The 26,254-nt window shown below is 44.7% G+C and overlaps 1 protein-coding gene across 1 annotated transcript; it reads left to right on the forward strand.

Annotated features, from left to right (window-relative positions):
* Positions 1–671: 671 nt before the first annotated feature.
* LOC306940180 (protein AMBP-like) lies at positions 672–8,418 on the forward strand. Its single transcript, XM_079525190.1, has 10 exons — positions 672–838; positions 3,042–3,184; positions 4,066–4,136; positions 4,271–4,381; positions 5,247–5,348; positions 5,955–6,010; positions 7,092–7,182; positions 7,636–7,803; positions 7,951–8,121; positions 8,311–8,418. The coding sequence occupies exons 1-10, from the start codon at positions 701–703 to the stop codon at positions 8,337–8,339; spliced, it is 1,080 nt and encodes a 359-aa protein (XP_079381316.1). The 5' UTR covers positions 672–700; the 3' UTR covers positions 8,340–8,418.
* The last annotated feature ends 17,836 nt before the right edge of the window (positions 8,419–26,254 follow it).

The following is a 26,254-nucleotide window of genomic DNA, read 5'->3' on the forward strand; positions in this document are numbered from 1 at the left end:
CGATTGTAATAATACCCATCCTGGGTGGGAACCCCTTTTGGTGTTTTAAGCATTGTTATACTTTAGCTATTGAAAAATAGCAGATCTACAAGCGATGCATGTCTGTAACATATACTGTAGGGTACAATATTGGAACAACCAACCATAACTTTTAGAATAGTGGTGTGTGTGTGTGTGTGTGTGTGTGTGTGTGTGTGTGTGTGTGTGTGTGTGTGTGTGTGTGTGTGTGTGTGTGTGTGTGTGTGTGTGTGTGTGTGTGTGTGTGTGTGTGTGTGTGTGTGTGTCATATACTCATAAGGAACAAATGTGTGGTGGGCACTGATCACCATCAGTCTGTCAGATGACTTTTATTGATTTGGTGATATTTGCTTCAAATGTCCAATTCTGAAGTCCAATGACTAGAGAGAGAGAGAGAGAGAGAGAGAGAGAGAGAGAGAGAGAGAGAGAGAGAGAGATAGAGAGAGAGAGAGAGAGAGAGAACTTTGCTCTTTCAGTTGTTTATTTTCTCATTTGAAGGGGAGGGGGGGGCGAGACAGGCAAACACAAACACAACATACACCATGGGTCAATGGCCCCTGTCCCACTTTGTTTAGCAAGGCTGAGATGGTGTTTTCCAGTGGTGAAGTCAAATCTAGTAAAGGGTGAGCCGTTGGAGGATTCAGAGTCTCACAAGCTTTAAGTCTATTAGTCAAAAGGCAAGATGGACAAGATGCAGAAAGGAGCGGATCTGGTTCCTCTGGTGTTGTTGGTGCTGCTGGGGTGCGTCTGGACCCTCCAGGCGGTCCCCGTGCCCACGGACCCCCTCTACCCCACGCAGGAGAACTTTGATCTGAGCAGGGTGAGTGCACGATGGAAGACGTACTTTAGCTATTGAAAAATAGCAGACCTACAAGCTCAAAGAACGTTTTTACTCAAATATTTGCTTCTGGGGGGTCCCTGGAACAACATCATTTCAAATGGGGGTTGGTGGCCAAATACAGATAATTCTGCAGGGGGTCCTTGACATGAAATAGTTTGAGAACCATGGGCATAGAAACATAGGGTTTTTCAGAAAACTATCAGGATTTAGAAGACATTTGTAGAATCGTCCTCAGGTCAAAATGGGTTAATGATTGTTATTATGGATCAAGACTCACGGGTCTATCCGTGGTGTAGGTCTAAATATGTGCATCCTATTTCAGGCTATAGAAATAATCATATATTCTGTCTAATTTGCTTCCTAACCAGGTGAATATTATATTTGAATGGCTACTTATTTATAAAACAATAATTGTATTACTTTTGAAGCCAGTTCAGCAAGTTCAGCTAACTTTTAAAAATTGTATTATTATTATTATTTTATACCGTTAACACGTATGTCGAATTTGAAGTCAGCAGGGCGAACGTTTCTCGGGTTACGTGCATTACAACCGCACACACATACGTACATACGTACAGAGACATGGTGCATTTATAGGTACAGTAAAAAATCTCACCCGTGCTGAAGTAAGTGGTGCAACTCCGTGTGGGGGTCCCCAGGGGGGTCCCCAGAACTTCCAGACCCCCAGGAACGCACCAAGGGGGCCGGGGAGGTTCCGGCGAGCCGCCCTGCGTCCGAAACGGTTGAGAAATGACTGAGTTACCGTGTGGGGGTCCCCACGGGGTCCCTCTACTGTACTGTTTTCACGCCTGAAATCATCATATATACAGTTAATAGGCTGCACAACAGTGTCACTTGGTTTTGAAAACCAACCAAATGCTATTTTCGTGCTCGGACAGACCCAGCCAGCCAACCAGAGACACACAAAGCTCTGTAATGAAGTGGTCGCACCACTTAAAAATGATATAGGCCTATTCATTTTCCATGCCAGGTTTTATATTATTTATATTTTCTCTCACTTCATTACTTCTCGGTTCACTTCATTCATGAAATTATCCCATTACACCTGCTGTTTATTTATGTTCTATGTGATTTCTATGGGTTGGCCTTTGTTCGTCTCAATGTCAGATCAAACTGCTTCTATTCCTTCTCTTTCTACTGCCCCCTACTGGCATGTCCATGTCTTCTTCTGATGACCCATATAATTCTCTGTATGATGTTGTTGTTCTCGATGATGCTGATAAAATGTATAAATTGTAAAGTACTGTATGCTACTAAAAAGTGAATTAAAAACATTGGGTATACTTCTTATTAAGCCTATAGGCGTTTTAGGCTGTAAAGAAATAACAGTTGGCCTGAAATCCCTGAATATAACACAAGCTATTTTGATTATTATTTTTTGGTTACTTTTACGCCCCCCAACCCCCCCCCCCCCCCCCCCCTGTGCTGTGGACCCCCACTTGAAAATATTATGTGCCAGTGACCCCTATACCTATCCAAAAGAGATTTGTATTTTGTCCACATTTTTGAAAATAGCTACAAGCTCACAATGCATTGTAACACATCGAGCTTGTAGGAATGTAGGTCATCTACTTTCAAATAGCTAAAAACTAAAATTGGGCATTTTGCTGCATGGGGACCCTCTGGACCCTCTCAAGGACCCGCGTTGAGAACCAGCGACTATGTCTTCATTAATTCATATTTTTTATTTGTCTTAATTTACAGTGTATTATCAGTTTAGTGGTGAAACAGGCCTGCCTACATGCTGCTGCAAATGCAAATAAACAAAGACATAAACATTTTAAAGATGTCTTCTAAATCATGACAGTTTTCTGAAATACCTATGTTTCTATGTCAGTGGTTCTCAACCTTTTTCATGTCAAGGACCCCCAGAATTATCTGTATTTGGCCGCGGAACCCCCATCTGAAAATATGTTGTTCCAAACCCCCCCCCCCCCCCCCCCCTCCCAGAAGCAAAGATTTGCTCTGAAAGAATATATATTCAAAGATGTGCGGCACATTTTCACGATTTTTCAAAAATAGCAGACCTACAAGCTTGTAGATCTGCTATTTTTCAATAGCTAAAGCATAACATAATGCTTTAAAACACCAAAACGGGTTCCTGCCCAGAATAATTAAAGTGTAAATATATTTCAACAATGCTCCTATCTCCTCAACCCAGATGATGGGGAAGTGGTACGCCGTGGCCAAATGGAACACATGTCCCCATAAGCAGCAGCGCCACAAAGGAGAGGTCGCCATTAACTCTCTGGTCCTGGAAACCGACGGTGAGGGAAACGTCATGATGACAAAAACTGGACTGAGGTAAGACCAGTGTTGTTCAAGTTACTTTAAAAAAGTAATTAGTTATAGTTATACTAGTTATAAAAGTAACTAATTACTTTACTAGTTACTAAATTATGAAAGTAACTAGTTACTATAGTTATTTTACTTTACTTTATAATAAAGGAGAAAGAAAAACTAAAAACATATATACAATTTTACAATTCAGATTTAAAAAAATCCCTAATGTCACTGCTACAGTCGTGGTTTGTTTTAAGCTCTACTTGCCAATAGAGAGGAAAAAAATCACACCCGTGTGAACTGAGTGGTGCAACTCCCCCCCCCTCTCTCTCTCTCATTAGCAGGCAACAGTGCATCACTATCTCTCTCTCTGTTTCTGGCACAACAGCGCCCCTACTGGTACTCATGAGTCACACATAACGTCACAAACATAGGTTAACGTCACGGACATTGCTGTTCCTTGGAGTGGTTGCACCACTCAAAAAACAGGAAAAGAACACGGTTCTTTTGGATCCCATTACGTAACGTGGGTAACTACTAACTCACCCATTGAAAACACAGTAACTATAATGGCGTTACTGAATGGGAAAATGGAAAGAGTTACGTTAAAAGTTACAGCAAAAAAGTAGTTTCTTTATGTAAAGTGACTTAATGTAAGGGCGTTAGTTCCAACACTGGGTAAGACACATACAGTATGCACGCGCACAAGCGCACACACGCGTGCACGTGCGCGCGCACGCACACACACACACACACACACACACACACACACACACACACACACACACACACACACACACACACACACACACACACACACACACACACACACACACACACACACACACACACACACACACACACACACACACACCAAATGTGTGTTTTTTTCTTCTTTCTAGGCATGGGCAATGTAAGCAGTTCAGTGCAGATTATCAGCTGACCGAAACACCAGGACGATTCTCTTTTCAGAGTATGTCTGTCATTAACTAATCCTCCTGATCCTCCTCTCTCTTTCAACACAGATATTATTATTTCTTTGTTATAGAAGAATGAACACTCACCGCTATATTGTGTTTGCCTGTGTGTATGTGCTCTTCTCAACAGAGTTCGGGGTTGATGCCGATGCTTACGTGGTCCACACAAACTACGATGAGTATGCCATAGTGATAATGATCCTGTCACATGGACACAACAAAACTTCCGTTAAGCTGTACAGTGAGTAGAAATCCTCCCATGATTTATCAGACGTTTTGAGGGGCTCTAGCGCCTCCTATATTCAGCTAGTAAGTGTAGATTTCTTCTTGCACAAACATTACATTCCCATTGACAATGAATGGAGAGTTTTATGTCATAGTGTCTGAGCCAATAGGCACAGGGCTCCATCTTGCGCCACCCTTTTTACTATTTTGAAAAACATTTTAAAATAGTTCAACTAGCCGATCTACATCGTCACGTTGTGAGCTTGTAGATCGGCTATTTGAACTATTTTAAAAGGGTTTTTTAAAATAGTAAAAAATGGCAAAATATGTTTAGGGTTTAGGGTTAAGGGGTGGCGCAAGATATAGCCCATATAGTGTCCGTTTTACCTCATGAATAATGTACGATGATAAGAGCTCCTCTCACTTCACACGAGTGTGATTTTTTTATATTATATAGCCTATTGAAACCTTAATAATTCAGTGTCATCAGCCTTCTATGTTTAACCGTTCTTTGTATATATTATAATTCTTAAATGTCGGGTGTGTCCGGTCCACACATAGTAAGTAGCCTTGCCGAGCCATGAGGCCCATAGGGCAGGAGCCTATCTCCTGTTTCTGTAGCGTGAGGCAGCTTGATGTACAATTACACCCCCTGGACATGACGCTAGTATGTCGCAGGGACTTACCCCCAATCCAACCCTTGATGCTGAGTGTCAAGCAGGGAGGCACTGGGTCCCATTTTTACAGTCTTTGGTATGACCCGGCCGGGGATTGAACCCCGGCCTCCCAGTCTCAGGGCGGACACTCTAACCACAAGGCCACTGAGTTGGTCCACACATGCCCAATTATTAAGATTGGAGTCTGCCGCTCTCCTCCACCAGGTCGGACCATGGAGGTGAGGGACGCTGTGCTGGATGACTTCAGGACACTGGTCAGAGAACAGGGGATGACGGACGACAACATCATTATTTCTAAGAACAAGGGTAGACACACACACACACACACACACACACGCGCGCGCGCGCGTGCACTGCTTGAGGAGTTTAGATGCTTAGATTGAGGAGCATCCCCCAAAATCAAATTACAGAACATATGACACATTCTTACAACAATACTACTAGTGTCCATGATAAATAAACTGTATAGTGAACACAGATATTTTCAATCAATGCAGTTTAGTATTTATCTTATGAGTTTAAATGATCCGACAACATACAGTATACATTTTCTCGGCATTATGTTACACTTGGACGTAAAAGGATAAATACTATGTTTTTTTATGGTCCAACGCGACGCGTTGTGAGCTTGTAGATCTGCTATTTTCAGCATGCAACCAAGTGTAAAATGACTTGTCTTTTACTCATACTGGATCTCTTGTCCACTAGTCCCTTCCTAATATTTCACTCTAGTTTTTATCTGTTGACGAAATTGTCAACATATTTAGTCTGGGTTTTAGTCATCATAGCTTAGTTTTCATACGTAGTTTTCGTCAGTGAAAAAAGGTAGTCGACGAACATTTTTCGTCTTGGTTTTAGTCGACGAAAACAACACTGGTACCAGTGATAAGGATGATATATCTCTCTTCACAGGTGAGTGTGTTCCAGGAGAGCAGGCGATACAGCAAGTGACAGCACCTGAGCCTCAGGTATAATTTGTTTCCCTTGTCGAGTGACAGTGTCTCTTGCTGAAAAGAATGGGTTTGGAAAAAGAAAAGAAAGAAAAAAAGAAACACTCGCATTGCATTTTTTTGTTGAGAATCACTGAGTTTTGGGGAGAAAAAAAGGGCTTTAAAGGGAGGGGACCTCTTACACACAAACAATATGTATAAAAGTATATCTGGAACAGCGACATAGATCATCCATACTGTAGATGTAAGCATGCAACTGCAAGTCTGCAACCTTGGTTCATTTGGCCTTGAGTAATACTCATTCACATCTGCACTGTAACTAGAGATGTCCCGATAGTGTATTGGTATCGGAAAAGTATCTGTATCGGCACTTATTTGTCATATCGGTTCATAATGGTATCGGCGAATATGCCAGTCAGTCTAACCACCGATCCGACACAGGGGTAAGGGGTTGACACCATTGGCAGGTAAATAAAATGTTGGGACATGTGGAGTTCACATTTGAGTGAGGAGTCTGCTATAAACACAACACGAGATATAGCTAGATTTTTTTTAAAGGAGCATTCAGTGATTTGAGTGATTTGGAAAACCACCCAGTCCGCCCCGGTAACAAAATGTGCACATGCACGCTCTACAGTGGGGGGAAGTGCAACAGGCCAACAGCATGTGCATCAAGGCCCGCCCCCACTCGATCATGATTGGAGGAAGGCCCATCTCATCCTGATTGGATGAAGGCTTTGCCACCCGCCACCAAAACTGAAATTAGGGTTTTTTGACCCCAGGGGCTCACTGGGGACAGGGAGGAACTCCTTATATGGTCAGCACACTCTATAGTAGGGAGGATTATCCAGAAAAAAAGAAAAAACAAGTGATATTTAGATTAAGTCAAATCACTGAATATACCTTTAAGATTTGTTTTTGTGCTTTTGTGCCTTTATTGATAGTTACAGTGAAGACGGATAGGAAAGAGGGAGAGAGAGAGAAGGATGGAGCAAAATTGTCTGTGGGACTTTCAATGCAATATGAACATTTAGCAATTTCCCTATTTGACTTTGTTAAAATACCCGACTGTGTCTGTCTCGATTGTGCTTGTGTTCAGAGGTTTAGGAGAAGTGCGGTACCTCTCCTACCACACTTCACAGAAGAGGGATCTGGTATGGGAGAAGATGCACCCATGTTCAAAGGACCTGGTAGGACTCTATCATTCTCATTTCAGTTAACCATTTTTTTACCCCTCTATCACACGGAACTTTGCTTTTTGTGTCCATATCACTTACGCCCAAAATTAATGTGAATTAATTTACTTTTACTGTGTGGCCCCAGTGCCCCCCACAAAATGACCGGAACTACTTAATATTTACCAAAACTAGAGCAGAACTCCCACCACGGGACTCGGGCAATCAATTAATACAGTTGCAACCACTATATTAATGGCAAGTATTTCATACAGCTTAAGTTAAAAAAATCTGAACTATCCCTTTAAGCCCAGTTCAGACCAAAGACTCACGGTGAGCCAAGTTGAAACAAATTCATGTCGCCTAGACTGTAACTGCTGCTTCATATTCACTAAATTGTTTTTTTTAAATCTCTCTCGTAATCGGTTCACTCTCACTCTCTGTTTTTATCGCCCTTGTTCCTCACAGAGTCCTGTGGGGCAGCGCCAGATGCGGGGCCATGTTTTGGGATGGTGCAGCATTTCTTCTACAACTCCTCCTCGATGAGCTGCCAAATGTTCAACTATGGAGGCTGTCTGGGCAACCAGAACAACTTCGCCACCGAGAGAGAGTGTCTGCAGAGCTGTCGTACCGAGGGTTAGTGGTGCATATTGTTTACACTACAGAGAGGAAACACTGTCCTGGTTCCTTTGTTTTTACTGTCTCACAGAACAATTACAACTATATTTTTCTCTTTCTTAATTCTTTCTTTCTTTCTTTCTTTCTACATATGTCTACGTTTAGCTGCGTGTCGTCTGCCAATGGCGGCCTTCCCCTGTAGAGGCCAGCCACCAGTGTGGGCCTTTGACTCTGTCAGCGGTCTGTGTCTGGCCTACAAACAGGGCTTCTGCCAGGCCAATGGCAACAAGTTCTACAGCAAGGCTGAGTGTGAGGAGTACTGCGGTGTAGTCAAAGGTGAGATGAATGAACAAGAGAAAGACACAGAAAGGGAAACACAAACAGCAACACACCCACAAATACTTGCAGACACAGTACAATCAAACATATGCATGAGCAAACATAGCATAAACAAATACACATACTGTAGGCCTATGTATAGTCTATATACAGTATGGTAATGTTTATGTATTTTCAACTTTACAGGTGAAGAGGCCACACTACTGCCAGCATGAAATGAAGAGACAATTTATGGACCCAAACCCCATCACATGGATGCAAGATAGAGACAGTCATATAAAATAAAAATGAATCATGATTTTGTAACAATGACAGTGTCTTTGCGGACTACATGCCTGTTGCAGATCACCAATAAACACATTCAAAGGTTTGCCTGAATGTGATACAATACCTTGTTGATTTAAATGTGTTCTTGTTCTTCTGGGATGGGGCAACTGTCAGTGATTAGTGTTGATTGGTGAGGAGGCACTCTCCTCCCAATGGGGGCTCCTTTTTGGCAGGTGAGCCACTAGGAAAATAACTTCGTTAACAAAAGCTAAAAATAACGTAATAAATGACAACATTGAAGCCAACAAAAAAAAAGAGAAACATTCTGGGAGGCAATTAATCAAGGCTGTAGCAACAGAATTCAGCCCAATCTGAAAGTTTCAGCATAATTTCAGATGGCTCGCTCACCACTGACAAACTGGTTGTGGGCGAACTGTTTTAACCGTTTTTTCACTACTTTTTCACAACTTCCCCCACATTCAGGACAGGTTATGGCTCTGGCCACATCCAAACTCACAATGAGAAACTAGGTGCTCAAAAAGATGCATTTCCCATTCAAACCGAAGATGTGCTGAAAAAGTCTCATCGCCCTTCAGCCAAACAAGGCCACATCCCCACCAGATTCCTCAGAGACGCAGCTGTCTCCATTGCTCCCATAGTAACCCACATTACAAATGTATCCATCAGTCAGTGTCACGTCCCACAAGACTTCAAATTGCCTCAAGTAATCCCTCTATATAAGAAAGGAAGCAAATTAGAACCTGGCAACTACCGCCCTAGTCCTTTGTTCCATCTCAAAGGTCATAGAGAGATTATAATTCAAGAACAAATGAACAGCTACCTCGCCAAGCGTAAACTGCTGTTTGAATTCCAATCTGGCTTCAGAACATCCCACTCCACTGACACAGGTCTACTGTATTTGAACGACTACATCAAACGTGAGGTAGACTCAGGCAAATTCTGTGGCATGGTCAAGCTGGACCTCCAAAAGGCGCTCGACACTGTAAATCATTAAATTCTACTGGACAAGCTGAAGAATAAACTGAACTAGAAAAAGTGCCCTTCCGGGCACAGGTCTCCACCAGGAGGATAGGAGTGTGTGTGATGTTTGGCAAAATGTTTAGGAGGATGTTTTTTTTTATTTGTTTTTGCAACAATTTTCTTCATTTTGTTGAGGAAATGCAGAGCCAGATCACTCATAGCATCTCTAAGGATAGAATTCTGGATGAGCAGGACATGTGCAGCATTTTGTACAAAACGGGCCACTCCTGAAAACTTTGGAAGGCAATCTTAGCCAATCAGTGTCCAATCTGAGAAATCCAACAGACTCGTCTTGATCACATGACTACAGAGATCATGTGTACCGTTTGCCATTTCTTCATACGCCTTTGATGGCAATTGGATGATTTGAGGCATTTTGTTCCAAAAATGTGTTTTGCAAAAATCAACCTGTTGGTGGCGCTATAACAGGCCAATGTGAAAAGGGTGGGATATATTCCTCAGCCTAGTAAGAAAATGTGTGAAAGATTTCACGTAAATTGCATGCTGCGTTCATGATTTGAGGCTTTTGTTCAAAACGGGGCAATCTTGCAAACTGTGAAAGCCAATTATAACCAATTAGGATGGAATATGAAATATGGGACAGATCCACCTTGAGCACATGACCATAGAGATACTGTGTAACGATTTGTGAGATTTTTGAACAGAATCTGGAGGAGTAATATCAAAAAATGTGTTTTACAAGAGTCGGCCTCCTGGTGGCGCTATAAAAGGCAGATGCGGAAAATGCAGGTCAAAGGTTTGTCCTCGGCCTCTGGGGAGTGTGCATGCAACGTTTCACGCAGATCGGTGCAGTTTTAGGTAACAAATGTGAAAAGCTGCCTCATGGTGGCGCTATAACAGGCCGTTCTGGAAAATGTGGGGCAGAGGTTCATCGTTGGCATCCAGGGAATGTGTGTGCAAAGTTTGGCATCGACCGGGTTAACGGTGCCGGAGATTAGCTGTTCACAGACGGACGGAAGGACGGAAGGAAGGACGGACACACGGACGGAGTGCAAAACATACTCTCTCCCCATGCCTTCGGCCTGGTGGAGACAATGAAATCCTACCTGGAGGGAAGAGAACAAGTGGTTGACATCAATGGAACGATGTCCTCGTCCCTCCCAGACCTTAGTGAACTGTGGGGTTCCCCAAGGACACATACTTGGGCCGTAAATGATTCTCCTTTACATTAACGACATGAATGCTGCCTGTAACTGCAAATTGTTCTCATTTGCGGACGACTCGGCACTCAAAATTAAAGTTGAGGAGGCTCTCATTTTTTCCGAACACATCAAAATCCGTACTTGGCTTACCGATAACAAACTCTCACTATACAATCTTGGTAAAACAGAATCTATTCTTTTCGGTTCCAAACATTCCCTCACCAAGGTCAACGTAAATTAGGTTAAAGTTGATGACATAGTAATCTTCGGCAAATAAGAGATGACATATTTGGGCTGTGGTCTCGACAACAAGCTGACAGGTGAAAGCATGCATGGCAACGAAGGTGATCAAAAACAGTTGATCAAAGAACAACATTCCTGGGCAGAATTTCCTCTTTTGTCAACAAGTGTTGTTTTCGTCGACTAAAACCAAGACGAAAAATGTTCGTCGGACTACCTTTTTTCACTGACGAAAACTACATGGAAACTAAATGAAAACTTTATGTAATATGTAATATGCCGCCGACCCCCAGAAAATATGTTGTTCCAGGGACCCCCCAGAAGCAAAGATTTGAGTTAAAAACTGAAACTCTGAAAGAATATATTCAAAGATTTGAGGCTATTTCAAAAATAGCAGACCCGAGTGCCTCGCTATGAGCTTGTAGATCTGCTATTTTTCAATAGCTAAAGTGTAACATAATGCTTAAAACACCAAAAGGGGTTCCCGCCCAAAATGGGATTTAACACATTAGAATCAAACACTAATCTGATCCCGATATCCAGACTATGATGTCAGGCATCTATGACATCTATGACTCCATATGGAAATGTTTCAGCTTATTATTTTGTGTAATATTGTTTCAGCTTTTCTTTTCTCGTGTTTCCTTTAGATCTGCTCACTGTGCTACAGTATTTCTCCCCTTTTCTCTTTCATGCAATGTATCTCAGTATACGGTACGCAGAGGAGGATCAAGTGCATGTTTGTGTGCGCGTGTGCGTGCGTGCATGTGTGTGCGTGCTGTATGTGTGCCTCTCCTCCTCCTCCCCCCCTCTCTCATTCTACTCCACGCTAAGGAGCCAGGTTTCCTGCTCTGAGTTCCCAGAGTTCCCGGCGGCTGCTGGTGGTAGAATGCTGGGAATATCCGGAGAGGAAGGGGAAGTGACATCACAGAGGTGACCTTCCGTACCAGGCCATATCACCTTGTGCCCCCCTCCCCCCCCACATCACTCCCCTCCACATGCGCGCACACGCACGCACGCACGCACGCACGCACGGAGAGAGAGAAAGGGGAGAGATTATTATTTTATTTTTTTCAGCAGCAAAGGTATATACAAATATAGAATTGTGATTAAAAAAAAGATAAGGTTTGACATTCAATGGATCTTTCAATGAATATATATCAACACATGTACATCCCATCAACAGTCAGTATATATATATATACTGTATATATATATATATATATATATATATATACAGTCTGACAGTCAAGCGTGTGTCCACGCGCGCGTCCTCTCTTCTGTCCTCCAGGCAACATTATAGACCACATCATGACCCTTGACCCAGTGACCTCAATAATATCCAAACCTCACTGTCTCTCTGCACAGCGTGTGACACTCTGGCCCCCTTTTTCTGCTTTCATGTGACCCCTCGGTGACACACGCACGCACGCACGCACGCACGCACGCACGCACGCACGCACGCACGCACGCACGCACACAGCGCAACTCACGCACGCGCGCGCGCGCACGCACGCACGCACACCAGTGGTGGAAAGTAACTAACTACTTTTACTTAAGTACTGTACATTCTGCACAATGAGTACTTTTACTTTTAGTACTTAAGTACATTTTGATGCCGATATACTTTTGTACTTTTACTCAAGTACATTTTCAAGTCCATACTTTTACTTGTAACGAAGTAGTTCTAAATTGCAGTATTGGCACTTTTACTTAAGTAAAACAATTGAGTACTTTTTCCACCACTGACACGCGCACACACACACGCGCACACACACCAAAGGCTTAAATGACCACTCAGTGACACTATACCCAGACAGCCAAGTCAGACACAATGGAAGACACAGCACGTTCCATCCCCAGGTGGCATCCAGAGACTCTAGACAGATCAATGGTCTAATGGGCTCCAAAGCAATGGGCGATGATCATTAACCCCTGGGCCTGCAGTGTGTGAGTCCCTGTTACTGCCCCATAGACCCCAGACTATTGTGTGTGTGTGTGTGTGTGTGTGTGTGTGTGTGTGTGTGTGTGTGTGTGTGTGTGTGTGTGTGTGTGTGTGTGTGTGTGTGTGTGTGTGTGTGTGCATACAAAACCTTTTCCCTTTGTTGGATGGAGTTGTTTAACCACTTAAGCCATACATACCGGTGTTGATTTTAGTCATAGTCTCTTGAAACGTTTTCATTTAGTTTTAGTCACATTTCAGTCACCTGGAATGTTTTAGATCAACATATGGAATGTCAGAACAGGTCAACTCCATATATGGACATCTAAGGGTTTGAGGTCAGATGTAGAGCTGCTGGCCGGCTCCATATAAACAGATCTAGGACGATCCAGTGTTCTCCATGTATGGCTATCCAGGGTTTGATGAGGTCAGTGTCGTGATCTTCATATATGGAGACGGCCATATATGGAGCGTGTCACGAGGCGTGGTGGTGTGACAGACGGACCTACGGTCGCAATTATTACAGATTATTATCACATGCAGCTTCAATACGTATGGCCAGTTTTTTTTTTTTTTGCAACGATATTTGGTTTAACTTTAGAGGGAAGATCCAACACACACACACACACACACACACACACACACACACACACACACACACACACACACACACACACACACACACACACACACACACACACACACACACACACACACACACACACACACACACACACACACACACACACACACACACACACACACACACACACACACACACACACACACACACACACACACACACACACACACCTCTTTTTTTCTGTAGGCATCCCCTCTAATTCCAAAAGCTCAACCATGAGTCCACACACCAGTGTGCGTGCGTGCGTGCGTGCGTCAGGGTTGGTGGTGGTGGGAGGACAATGGGCAGTGAGGGGGCTGGTTGAATAGAGCCATTGAGTCTGTTCAGCCAGACAGAAAAGCATGTCCCATCTCACTTCAAAACCCACAGTTTCACTCTGTACAACTAGGCCTTTATTCTCCATAATTACTCCCTAACACACACATACACATGCACGTGCATGCTCGCACGCACACACACACACACACACACACACACACGCACGCACGCACGCACGCACGCACGCACGCACGCACGCACGCACGCACGCACGCACGCACGCACGCACACATTATGCTAACAAAAAAAACACACACATACATTTAGCAGTGGCAGTGGGACAGCAACAACCTTGACATAAACAAAACCCCAAAGAATGTCACTTAAAAAATAGCAGATCTACAACCTCACCGAGTGCCGCGCTATGAGCTTGTAGGTCTTTGAATATATATTCTTTCAGAGCGAACGCTTTTAACTCAAATCTTTGCTTCTGGGGAGTCCCTGGAACAACATATTTTCAGATGGGGGTCGGCAGCCAATTACATATAATCTTGGGGGTCCTTGACATGAAAATGTTTGAGAACCACTGACATAGAAACATAGGGTTTTTGGTGCTGATGAGGGGAAAATGGCATCATAAGGTCAAAACTTTTGCGGTTTCACCTACGAACGTCTTCGTCTAGACGCCGCCTGAGTCACAGATAAGTTCACGTGGCCAAAAACAAGCCAACTCTTGCGAGAGAAATAAGTCAAATCTCCCCTCGAAACACAACACATCACACTGTGACACATACTTGAGCCAGGGCTTAATAAGTGGAGACACCAGAACGATTCACACTCCCCCAAACCTATGGGTATTCATAGTATATCGAAGAGATGTTGGCTTGTTATAGATTTTTAAAACTGGAACTGGAAAAATACCAGCCCAAAGTCGCAGTAAATAAGTGGACTTGGCAACACTGCAGGTGAGTATAGGCAGACACTAGGAGGCAGAGAACTGCTGACCATAGAGTAGTAGAGAGAGTGGGACAGTATAGCACTGAGGTGATGGACTGTGGGAGTGACAGACAGACAGACAGATAGAGAGAGAGAGGGCCCTTCACACGGCCCTCTCTCACCTGGATGACAGGCAGCTGAAGGACAAATATGTACGTAACCTCGTATGCTGTTTGTGGACTACACACAGTCTGGTCGGGACTGTGTGTAGTCCAGGGTCTTTTGAGCTTACTGTGTAGAGTCTACACAGTAAGCTCAAAAGACCCGGGCATGCATGTGCGACTGGACACTAAACTTCCTGATAGGGTTGTCCTGATCGGATCGGGAGATCGGGAAATCGGCTCCGATCACATCATTTTCAAAAGATCGGAAACGGGAAGAGAAGATCGGATTTTTAATTGTCTAATGTAAATCTCAAAGAAAGTATGTATAAGCAATGAGATTTTGTAAAAAACTGTTGTGCATGCTAGTTGTTTTCCTTCTGGTCCCAGTCAGAGATCATCAAACAAAGACTATAGTCACACTCAGAGGCGTGAAAGACACATGATGAAACAAAGGAAATGAAACCCCCGCTATGCATGATTGCATAGGTGTCTGTAGTACTCTGTATGAGAGAGATACTCTTTAAGAGTTTTAACTTGACTTCAGTTCTATAAGTGTTATATAAAAATCGGATCTGGAAAAGATCGGTATTGGTATATGTCTCAAAATCAAATGATCGGAATCGGATCAGGAGCAAAAACAACGTGATCAGGACATCCCTACTTCCTGATAACCCGTCGCCATGCAGGGTGCACGGTGGCCAAACATCACATCTGACCCCATGAAACCCTCAGCACAGGAGTCCCCCAGGGATGTGTGCTGAGCCCTCTCCTCCTGTACTCCCTATAGTATATACTCGCTCATCATCAAACATGCTGACAGCAGGACAGCAGTGAAATAGGCCGGATTGCTGGCAACGACGAGTCCGCTTACACAAACATGGACGAGGTGATGACTTCAGTCCTGGTATAAATCTCGCTGAGTCTAGTTCTCTAGAGAGAGTTTGGGGGAAATCGGTCAATCACATTTAGCTCAAGTCGGCTGCATTTTGGAACATGCCACATACAGTAGGCTACATTACATACACATCCGATCTGAACGGGAGTATACTATACATGGGCATTTAGGTTATGTGTAACCCACGTTCCCCGCAATTTAATGTGTCGGTGCTGCATAATACGCTAAACCCGCTATTTGTTTAATGTTAATTAAATTCGCAGTTTTTTAATAATTAAAAAGAAAGAGCGGATTTGTCGCGGACCTGGTGGTGACGAGGCTGTCGCGTTATGACGAAACCGGAAATCAAGCCATGCTGCTAGGGCTTCTGGGAAAATTAGTTCAATGCAAGTGAACGGGCGGTTTGTTTGGACTACAACATGCTGTGGAGGCTGTGTTCGTTTCGCATCGTAATGGCGGCATGTTTTTCTCTTCAACAACAAACCATGGGACTAGTATTTTCCGCCGGATTTTCGTCGATCAAAGCTGCAAATACTTTGGTGTTATGCTCCAAAGGTAATAGATCAATCCCTGGCAGCCTAGATAGGATGGATAGATTAATCTAAGGCCCGAAAGTGTTAATGGACTGGCTTTCTTTTCTTCCACCTGTTTCTTTATCTTCGTCTATCACTGTTTCTCCTCCCTCGCTCAAGCTCTCCGTGTCCCGCCTCAGAACCAACCAACCTCCATCGCACAAAACACACACTGTCGCCTGTGTTTTGGAATGGCATTGTATCGCGCATAGGCACGCACGCACGCACGCGCGCGCACACAGGCAGCAGCAGAATGCTGTAATGTGCTGTGTTTTGCTGAGGTGGTGGTGGGAGGGGAGGGGGGCTTGTCAGGGGAGCGAGCAGGAAGGGGGGGGGCGGGGGGGGGTGGCCAGGTTGGGGGTTGATGCTCCATATGGGCTCAACCCGCCCCCCCTACATCCCTCCATCCTCCTATCCATCCCTCCCCCTGCAAACAGGCAGATGTCATATGGGACGTTCCACCCCGGTGGGGCACAGGGGTCACCCTGCACAGGGGTAAATAACAGAACAGGAGGGGGGGGGGGGGGGGGGGGGGGAGAGAGAGAGAGAGAGCATACATGCCTTCCTGCCAACAGTCATTCACCTCCAATCCGCCAAGCACATGCACCAAATACACATGCATGCGCGTGCTCACCACACACACACACACACATGAAATGCTCCCTATAAATCAAATCAATCTGTGCATATAATCTGCTTATGTGTAGTGCATGTGCACATTTCGCCATGAGCCACACTTTAATATATTAGTATGGGGGGAGGGGGGGGGGGGGGTACCACCAACCTGTGGATTCTGGACACTGTCATACAACAAAACATAATAGGGAATTTATTTATAGTGGGGTGCAGGGTGGAGATAAACATTAAACATAAAATAATGAAATATGGAGGCATATATATATATATATATATATATATATATATATATATATATATATATATATATATATATATATATATACAGACAGACAGACAAAATCTTGTCGCGTCCTAATTCCTTCACGCGTGTCACTGTTGGGCAGAAACCTCTTATATATATATATAGGAATTAGGGCGCGACAAGATTTTTGTGAAGGTGTCTGCAGTGGCGTATATGACTGTGGAGCTATGGGCCCTCTGTGGAGCTATGGGCCCTCTGTGGAGCTATGGGCCCTCTGTGGAGCTATGGGCCCTCTGTGGAGCTATGGGCCCTCTGTGGAGCTATGGGCCCTCTGTGGAGCTATGGGCCCTCTGTGGAGCTATGGGCCCTCTGTGGAGCTATGGGCCCTCTGTGGAGCTATGGGCCCTCTGTGGAGCTATGGGCCCTCTGTGGAGCTATGGGCCCTCTGTGGAGCTATGGGCCCTCTGTGGAGCTATGGGCCCTCTGTGGAGCTATGGGCCCTCTGTGGAGCTATGGGCCCTCTGTGGAGCTATGGGCCCTCTGTGGAGCTATGGGCCCTCTGTGGAGCTATGGGCCCTCTGTGGAGCTATGGGCCCTCTGTGGAGCTATGGGCCCTCTGTGGAGCTATGGGCCCTCTGTGGAGCTATGGGCCCTCTGTGGAGCTATGGGCCCTCTGTGGAGCTATGGGCCCTCTGTGGAGCTATGGGCCCTCTGTGGAGCTATGGGCCCTCTGTGGAGCTATGGGCCCTCTGTGGAGCTATGGGCCCTCTGTGGAGCTATGGGCCCTCTGTGGAGCTATGGGCCCTCTGTGGAGCTATGGGCCCTCTGTGGAGCTATGGGCCCTCTGTGGAGCTATGGGCCCTCGATGCTGTGGAGCTATGGGCCCTCTGTGGAGCTATGGGCCCTCGATGCTGTGGAGCTATGGGCCCTCTGTGGAGCTATGGGCCCTCTGTGGAGCTATGGGCCCTCTGTGGAGCTATGGGCCCTCTGTGGAGCTATGGGCCCTCTGTGGAGCTATGGGCCCGCGATGCTGTGGAGCTATGGGCCCTCTGTGGAGCTATGGGCCCTCTGTGGAGCTATGGGCCCTCTGTGGAGCTATGGGCCCTCTGTGGAGCTATGGGCCCGCGATGCTGTGGAGCTATGGGCCCGCGATGCTGTGGAGCTATGGGCCCGCGATGCTGTGGAGCTATGGGCCCTCTGTGGAGCTATGGGCCCGCGATGCTGTGGAGCTATGGGCCCTCTGTGGAGCTATGGGCCCTCTGTGGAGCTATGGGCCCTCTGTGGAGCTATGGGCCCGCGATGCTGTGGAGCTATGGGCCCTCTGTGGAGCTATGGGCCCTCTGTGGAGCTATGGGCCCTCTGTGGAGCTATGGGCCCTCTGTGGAGCTATGGGCCCTCTGTGGAGCTATGGGCCCTCTGTGGAGCTATGGGCCCGCGATGCTGTGGAGCTATGGGCCCGCGATGCTGTGGAGCTATGGGCCCGCGATGCTGTGGAGCTATGGGCCCGCGATGCTGTGGAGCTATGGGCCCGCGATGCTGTGGAGCTATGGGCCCGCGGTGGAGCTATGGGCCCGCGATGCTGTGGAGCTATGGGCCCGCGGTGGAGCTATGGGCCCGCGATGCTAAACAAAGCAGGGCAAGGAAAAAAAACACATGAGAGTACAAACCCACACGACACACACACACACATAGTCTCACACACACACACACACACACACACACACACACACACACACACACACACACACACACACACACACACACACACACACACACACACACACACACACACACACACACACACACACACACACACACACACACACACACACACACACACAGGAGGCAGTTTTCTGTGTATTGAGGATGAATAGTTATATGCCTTCAGGGAGAAGAAGGAGTAAGGTTACTTTTACACACACACACTGCACTTATACAGATCCCTTTACCACTGGGGTTTAACATGGATTTGAATGAGAAAGAGGGGGACAGAGGGGTGGACGGACAGACAGACAGACAGACAGACAGACAGACAGACAGACAGACAGACAGACAGACAGACAGACAGACAGACAGACAGACAGACAGACAGACAGACAGGGGACTCCCTTTGTGTAACAGGAGGTCTGCTGCTGCTCTGTTCCAGTATGGCTATGGGAGATGGAAGAGTGGGGTCACCCCCTCTCTCTCTCTATCTCTCTCTCTCTCTATCTCTCTCTCGTCTTTCTGACATAGGCTGGCTTGCAGTGTTGCCAGACTGTGTGTGAGAGAGAAACAAGCCCCAAAAAAAGCAATTAAGCGAGCGCTTCACTTCGCCCCTTTTAAAACGTGTAGGCTATTTGAAAATAGCAGATCTACAAGCTCAAAAATCTTGAAGACATTCTGAAAAAAATGTGGAATATTCTTTCAACTTTTTTTTTAACACCACAAATCTTGTATGGGGGGTGGGGGGTTACTGGCATAACATCACATGTTTTCAGATGGGGGAGGGTCCGCAGACAAACAAATATATATTCATTTGGGGGGGGGGGTCCTTGAATTGAAAATGTAACCCTGGTTTAAACAACATTAGGAAAGACCCCCCCACCCCTCCAAAGAAAACAAATAAATAAACGCAACTTTACAGGGAAAAAAAACACGCCCAAAGTCGCTTACCGGTATATTAAGCTGACATGGCAACACTTGGCTGGCTGGCTGGCTGCTCTGTCTCTCCTCTTCATCCCCCCCACCCCATCTCTGTCCATCCATCCCCTCCCTCTCTCTTTGCTATTAGCATAGCAGCTGCCCTACTACAGGCAGGGTGTGGGGTGGGTGGGACAGGACAGGTTGCTCTGTGCATAATGTGTGTGTGTGTGTGTGTGTGTGTGTGTGTGTGGGGGGGGGGGGGTCCAGTCAATGGCAGCCCGTCTGGCTGCCTGAATAGCAAGCTAAAGGCAGGCCCCCGTGAGCTAGACAAAGGAGGGGGGGGGGACGGGGGGGGGGGCTGGGAGTGGTGGGGGTTGAAGGAGAGAGAGAGAAGAGAGGGAGGGGAGGGGTGCAGAAGAATGAGTGCAGTGAATGGAGTGCCTTGTCACCCAGTATACTATGGAGGAGAAGAAAAAAAAACACAGAATGGAACTGGGAAGAATGAAAGAAAAAAAGTTCAAAAAGGAGCGAAGAAGGGGCAAGGAAAAGGACTGGCCCCGGCCACCTGTCTCTCTCTCTCCCTCTCTCTCCTTCTGCTCTCTCTCTCTCTCTCTCTCGCACACACACGCACACGCACACACACACACACACACACACACACACACACACACACACACACACACACACACACACACACACACACACACACACACACACACACACACACACACACACACTATTTACACCCCATCTTACCAGCAAACAGCCTTTTGGGGGGGGGGGGGGGGGACTGGTAGCGACAGACAGACATGTTTGTGTTTTCTGAAGAAGAAAGTGCAATATCAGCAGCTATAGGATTTAAAGCCCGTGTCAAAGCGTTGCCGGCTTGATGTGCTTTCTGCATTTTATCGTTTACAAATTGCCTATAACTGTAGGTAATTTAGTTGCAAACCCATTTTTGGACTGAGGTCGATTCAATAAAAATGTCTTCTGAATCCTAAACGTTTTCTGAAATACTTGTTTGTTTCTTGACATGTTTCCATGTCAGTATAGTGCTCAAGGCCCCGATAAATATGTGTAATTGGCCCGTTGACCCCCATCTGAAAATGGGTTGTTCTGATGGAGAAAACTATTGTTGCCTTTTTTTTGAGGGGCGCCAGGTTTAATGTTTGTCTTTATAGTTCAATGTTTGTTTTGTAAACGCCATTGACAATGAAGGGAACATGTACGTCATAATGTGCCTCATTACGTCATTGTCTCTTTATTGTTAATGGCGTTTAATGTTTGTGTTGGCATCAACATGAGTTAGACATTTATAGAGGGAATGCACATGCATAACGTGAATGGCAAATCGAGTGGCAAAATTAGTGACAAAGAGAGTTTAGTGTCGTTTATTGTCGTTTAATGCAATCAAATTCAAGTTTTGTGGGCGTTCCTGCATGCATAACTTCCAGGTACGATGATGTCATGCGCATACCCTCTATTAATCGGGAATTGAACCTCAACTCAATGCTACAGCAGGTGAAATTGCCCACCAAATTAAACTGTTGGGTATGTATGTGGAACCAAATGGTTCCATTTGTACACTCTGAGTTAAATTAACATTGATTTTACAATATAAATTTGGGGTCTCAGAGATAGAAATGTCATTAAATGGGGGTCCGTAGACTAATGCATGTCAAACTTGGGGGGTCCTTGAAATTAAACAGGTTGAGAATAACCGCTAGAGCCGTAACAATCTTCTTTTGTGGAGGTCCCTGGAATATCTTTTCAAATGGGGGTCCGTGGGGCCGATGAGTGTCAAGTTGGGGGTCCTTGACATGAAAAGGTTTGGGAACCAAGCCCCCAGTAAGGCTATCCAACGTTGAAGATGCCACTACCTACTGGCGAAATGTGGAATTGCAGCACTTTAATGGAGGTGGACGGACGTTCATGACGTCACGTGCGTGAGGTCCGGGGCTAGGCTAAACTTCCGCTCGCTCGAGCCATTGAGTTATAATCAAGGGGCCAGTGAGGCTATTCAACGTTGAAGCACTGGGCCCTAGTGGTGGGAGGAGGGACTACAGGCGGACCCATGGATTCATGACCGGGAAACCCCGTGCAGCTGGGCTTTAACATTGAGCGCTCGGTTGCACTTCCGCATTTGACCACCAAAATTTGGTGGTCAAATTTAGTAGACGTTCTGAGACGGTACTTCCGGCAGTCTTCCGGGTGCTTCAAAACGCCACTGAGCAACTTCCACTGACATGAATAGCGCCAGTTCAGTCTCTATCCTTTTATATACTCTATGGTTATAATTATACTTCCGGCAGTCTTTCGGGTGCTTCAAAACGCCACTGAGCAACTTCGGTCTCTATCCTTTATAGCTCTATGTTTGGGAACCACCGATGTAAATTATATCTGAACAACTTTAAGCTTCTTGATAGAATAGCCGATCAAGTCAACAAGCTCACAAAGCGTTGCAAAAGGGGAAAAATACCAGACCAAGTACAGAGCCGGCCCGACCCAGTCGGGTTTATTTCACGGGAACCCCTTTTGGTGTTTTAAGCATTATGTTATACTTGAGCTATTGAAAAATAGCAGATCTACAAGCTCATAGCGCGGCACCGAGTGCCGCGCTATGAACTTGTAGGTCTGCTATTTTTTGAAAAATCGTGAAAATGTAACTCAAATCTTTTAATATATATTCTTTCAGAGTTTCCGTTTTTAACTCAAATCTTTGCTTCTGGAGGGTCACTGCATGGAACAACACATTTTCAGATGGGGGGTCGGCGGCATATTACATATACTTTTTGGGGTCCTTGACATGAAATATTGAGAACCACTGATATAGAAACATGAGGTTTTTCAGAAAAAAAATACATTTTAAAAAGAAATTTTTTAAATGTTGACGTCAAGCCTAAATGGGTTAAAGAGGGTTCAAGTTGTTGATGGATCATTAAATGATCCGAAACAAAAAGGCTATGGTCAATATAGAGTCTGCTCACTACACTCACTAACCCCATTTAGACCCGAGGACGATTCTACAAATCCTGACAGTTTCCTGAAAAACCTCTGTTTCTATGTCAGTGGTTCTCAAACATTTTCATGTCAAAGACCCCCAAGATTATATGTAATTGGCCTCCGACCCCCATCTGAAAATATGTTGTTCCAGGGACCCCCCAGAAGCAAGGATTTGAGTTAAAAACATTGGCTCTGAAAGAATATATATATTCAAAGATTTGCACTACATTTTCACGTTTTTTTTCAAAAATAGCAGATCTACAAGCTCATAGTGCGGCTCTCGGTGCCGTGCTATGAGCTTGTAGATCTGCTATTTTTCAATAGCTAAAGTATAACATAATGCTTAAAACACTTTAAAAATATTAAAACCACTTCCTAAAATGCTATAGGCAGCTGGAGATGAACCACCAACTCGTTTACTCAATCACCATTTCTTTGATGTTTCAACATTTCACAGTCAAAATATAATAGTAATAAAACATAAAAGTACACACTTGCAGACTGCTTGTTGAGTGCTCCCACCCCTAAGGTTGTGTGAAATGTCTTACCGATTGTTTTTCTCATGACCGGCCGATAGGACGGATACCGATACTGATCTTGTGAAATGTTGCAAAATGTTCCAAAAATTATTATATGTCAAAACCCACGTCAAAACTGTTCCTGTGTGTGTGGGGAGGAAGGGGAGAAAGTTTAGGCCTGTCACAAAGATGCAAAATTATGTTATATGTACTATATATATATATCCGATTAACATTTATATACCACTTAAATGGTGTAAAAGATCAGTTTATCCAGAGGGTAAATTGCCGATCACAGATGCCGATTAGAGTGAATATTGGCCGATCACTGATCGCTGGCCGATTATCGGCGCATCTCTAGTTTTCGACTATTGCCATAAAGCAACATTTTGTTGTAGATGTAATTGTTATTCTGAAAGAATAACAATTTCTTTGCTTTATAATATTTAGTTAGATATCAGCATACAGTATATTCCATTCTCAAGTCTCTCTGCTGAAGAAATCATTTCCAAATACCTGAACTGCTCTTGTGTCTGCTGTGTCTGGCCGGTGTAAAGCTATAATCTATTTGGCAGGCCTGCAGCCCCAAGACCAGAAATGCAGGCGAAAGTCTAATTTATACTTTGCCGTATACATGTATAGTTGTATACTGTTGTGTTTTAAAGAATTCTGTTATTGTCAGCGTGCCGTGCCAGTGTGTGCCACTGGTGTACGTAGAAGTAAAAATGAGGCTTAAGGCACATGAAGAATCTATTAGGGGGCCTATATAGCAGCTAGCAGCAAAACCTGGGAGAGCAGCCAACTCAGCCGGCAGACAATGGGAACCCAGCTCAACAAAAACATCCTGCAGAAGTGAGAGACGGAGGGAGGGGGGGGACGGGGGACGTGAGGAAGGAAAGGACAAGCAAGTAGCAAAGCCAGAAAGCTGTTTGGTCCAGCAGCAACACAGTAAAGGGGCTGCTGTTTAGGAGCAAGACAACGCTAGCCGGGGTGTAAAATGGACCATATATAACAGTGGTTCCCAAACGTTTGCATGTCAAGGACCCCCAAATTGACACTAAATAGCCCCGCGGACCCCCATTTGAAAAGATAATGCCAGGGACCCCAATAAGAGAAGATTTGTATGGCTCTAGCAGTGATTTTCAACCCGTTTAATCTCAGTTTGACATGCATTAGTCTACGGACCCCCCATTTAATAGCATTTCTATCTCTGGGACCCCCAATTTATATTGTAAAATCAATGCTAATTTAACTCTGAGAGTGTACAAATGGAACCCGGACCCCACTTTGGGAACCACTGCTATGTACTGTATGTTTTTGGTCTTGGTCTGGTAAAGGGGAGATATGATAAAGATGGCACCAGATCAGTTACTTTAATTGCTTGTGGTTAATAATACAGAAACATTGCTGCACTCGATGTGTTCAGAGGGCAAGTTGAAACAGCTGTTGTGGAGGGGACAGTGCATTTTGTAGTGTAGCCTACATGGCAAAACGTCAAGTGTTAGAACAGCTAGTTTTGGGTACGATATAATATAGGCAAACATTCTGCAAAAATATATATAAAAAGTATATATAGGTTTATACAGTAGTGGTTACCTTTCATTTTTAAACTCGGTTATAGTGAGGATTTTGCAGCATAGTCTTATAACTTTACTATAACTACTATTTTTGTTTTTCTTTCTACATGGAATCACTTTTCTCCCTATACACACACCCTGATGGGAACCGTTAAAAGATTAATGTCGAAAGGGTGAACACCCAGTCAATGTTGCAACATGAACAATTGTTACATGACTGTCTCCCACGGTCCTCATATGGCCAAACACTATCAGTTACAAATCGTGACTTAAATCGAAGATTTGTGTTTTGAAGTGGATTTTTTGTCTTTACAAAAATCACAATATGAATAACATTGTATGCTACCGGTGGCCTGAATTGTTTTTTCATTGCAACAAGTCAAAGGAATCAAACTCCATCAGTGAAATCTACTACCAGAGTATACCCGACATAAACAAACCTAGAGAAAACACTCCTGCAAAACTTTGTGTAGTAAAGTCTGTTATGTTTGTTTAACATGATTGTGTATAGTGTATAGCATGATTGTTTAAATTCAAATGTTACTGTATACTATAGTGTATAGCATTCCGTTGTGTGTATGCATAGTATGCATACACACAACGGAATGCTATACACTGTATAGTATACATGCATACCGGTACATTGCTTATCGTACATTGCTTTCGTAAAAACCATGAACTTTCAGTTTTGTTAGGTTGAGATGGAGACATGGAAGATTGATTATAAAAAACATCTATTACAGAAAAGGAGCAAGCAGGGAAATATACATACTGTCTGGTATACACCAAATAGCCTAGATTGCAAGGGAAATACAGAGAAGCGTGTGACAATACGGAACATTTTAGCATTGAGAGGAGATAAATTGCAGTAAAAGGCTGGGGCCTTATTCATCAGAAAGGGAGAGTGAAAGAGTGTTTGAGAGTGTGAGAGTAACATAAAACCAGGCCTCAGTCTCTTTCTCTCAACACACACACACACACACACACACACACACACACACACACACACACACACACACACACACACACACACACACACACACACACACACACACACACACACACACACACACACACACACACACACACACACACACACACACACACACACACACACACACACACACACACACACACACACACACACACACGAGGTTCCCCTTCTTTAAACCAGGGCCTACCCACAATGCACTGGGCTCTTTTATCCCAACAGTGAAAGGATGAGGCCAGATGAATGACAAAAGAAAGAATGGGGATCTGGGTTGGGCCTGGCTTGGGAAGGGAGGGGGGTATGCTTCTCCGACCATCCTTTTCTATGGAAAATAAGGGGAGGGCTCTCCAGAGGAACTCAGGCTCAGTTTGCCCTGGGAGATGAGGAAGAAATGTATGCTTACACAGGCTTTGAG

The sequence above is a fragment of the Electrona antarctica genome (assembly GCF_951216825.1).
Source record: "Electrona antarctica genome assembly, chromosome: 16".
Classification (NCBI taxonomy): domain Eukaryota; kingdom Metazoa; phylum Chordata; class Actinopteri; order Myctophiformes; family Myctophidae; genus Electrona; species Electrona antarctica.